The following is a 1,448-nucleotide window of genomic DNA, read 5'->3' on the forward strand; positions in this document are numbered from 1 at the left end:
CAGCCTGGACCTGGCTGTGCTGCCCGTGGACTTTGTGGAGTGTTTGATGCGCTTCGTGCCCACGGAGGCGGAGCTGAAGCTGCTGCGCTGCTACGAGCGGGAGCGTCGAGCGCCGGAGGAGCTGTCGGCGGAGGATCAGTTCATGCTGCAGTTCAGCAAAGTGGAGCGGCTGCCGCAGCGCATGGCGGCCATGGCCTTCATGGGCAACTTCGGGGACAGCATCGCCATGCTCACACCGGTACGGCGGGGTGCAGGGCAGGGGGTGCAGCAAGGCCTGAGGGGTGCTGCAATGCAACCGGTGTGCTGCAATGCAGTGAGACCTGTGGTGTGCTGCAATGCAACCAGTGTGCTGCAATGCAACCGGTGTGCTGCAATGCAACCGGTGTGCTGCAATGCAGTGAGACCTGTGGTGTGCTGCAATGCAACCGGTGTGCTGCAATGCAACCGGTGTGCTGCAATGCAATGAGAGCTGCGGTGTGCTGCAATGCAACCGGTGTGCTGCAATGCAACAAGGCCTGCGGTGTGCTGCAATGCAATGAGAGCTGCGGTGTGCTGCAATGCAACCAGTGTGCTGCAATACAATGAGATCTGTGGTGTGCTGCAATGCAACCGGTGTGCTGCAATGCAATGAGACCTGTGGTGTGCTGCAATGCAACCGGTGTGCTGCAATGCAACCAGTGTGCTGCAATGCAACCAGTGTGCTGCAATGCAATGAGAGCTGCAGTGTCCTGCAATGCAACCAGACCTGCACTGTGCTGCAATGTAATGAGACCTGTGGGGTGCTGCAATGCAATGAGAGCTGCAGTGTGCTGCAATGTAATGAGACCTGCGGGGTGCTGCAATGCAACAAGGCCTGCACTGTGCTGCACTGTGCTCTGCTTTGCTTTGCTGTGCCCTACTCTGCTCTGCTCTGCTCCACAATGCTCTGCAGCCTCCTCCCCTTGCATTGCCTTGCATCCCCTTGCATTGCCTTGCATCCCCTGCATTGCTTTCCATCCCCTTGCATTCCTTTGCACGCTTCCTGATCACACCTTGCTCTGCACCCTGTTGCACGCTTTGCTTTTCAAGCTCTTTGTGCAGGGCAGCTCTGCAAATACAGACCCTGAGGGGGGGGGTTAGAAATGCATTTGGGGGGGGGGGGTTGCATTGCATCCCCTGCATTGCTTTGCATCCCTGCAATTGCCTTTCCATCCCCTGCATTGCTTTGCAACCCACCCTGTATTGCTTTGCACAGCAATTGCTTTGGCTACCCCCCTGCATTGCAATTGCATCCCCTGCATTGGCTTTGCACCCCCTGCATTGGGGGTCCTCATCCCCATTTTAAAGGCACCCATGTCCCCAATCTGAGGGTCCGTGTCCCCATTTGGGAGCCCTGTGTCATGAGGGAGAATGGGGTGGGGGTCTGTGGGTCTGGGGGAGGTTAGGGGGGGGGTTGGGGGTTCTGGGGG

At 57.9% G+C, this 1,448-nt stretch overlaps 1 protein-coding gene across 1 annotated transcript in view; it reads left to right on the plus strand.

Moving 5' to 3' along the window:
• The window catches only part of LOC107325697 (formin-like protein 3), a gene marked incomplete at its 5' end in the record, with an annotated part of 4,814 nt that extends 3,693 nt beyond the window's left edge, over positions 1-1,121 (plus strand). Inside the window, one exon of the mRNA XM_032441060.1 lies at positions 4-1,121. Coding sequence (XP_032296951.1) covers positions 4-466 — 463 coding nt within the window. The remainder of the gene's footprint in view (positions 1-3) is intronic.
• Positions 1,122-1,448: the final 327 nt, after the last annotated feature.

Source organism: Coturnix japonica, linkage group LGE22C19W28_E50C23 (assembly GCF_001577835.2).
Source record: "Coturnix japonica isolate 7356 linkage group LGE22C19W28_E50C23, Coturnix japonica 2.1, whole genome shotgun sequence".
NCBI lineage: Eukaryota > Metazoa > Chordata > Aves > Galliformes > Phasianidae > Coturnix > Coturnix japonica.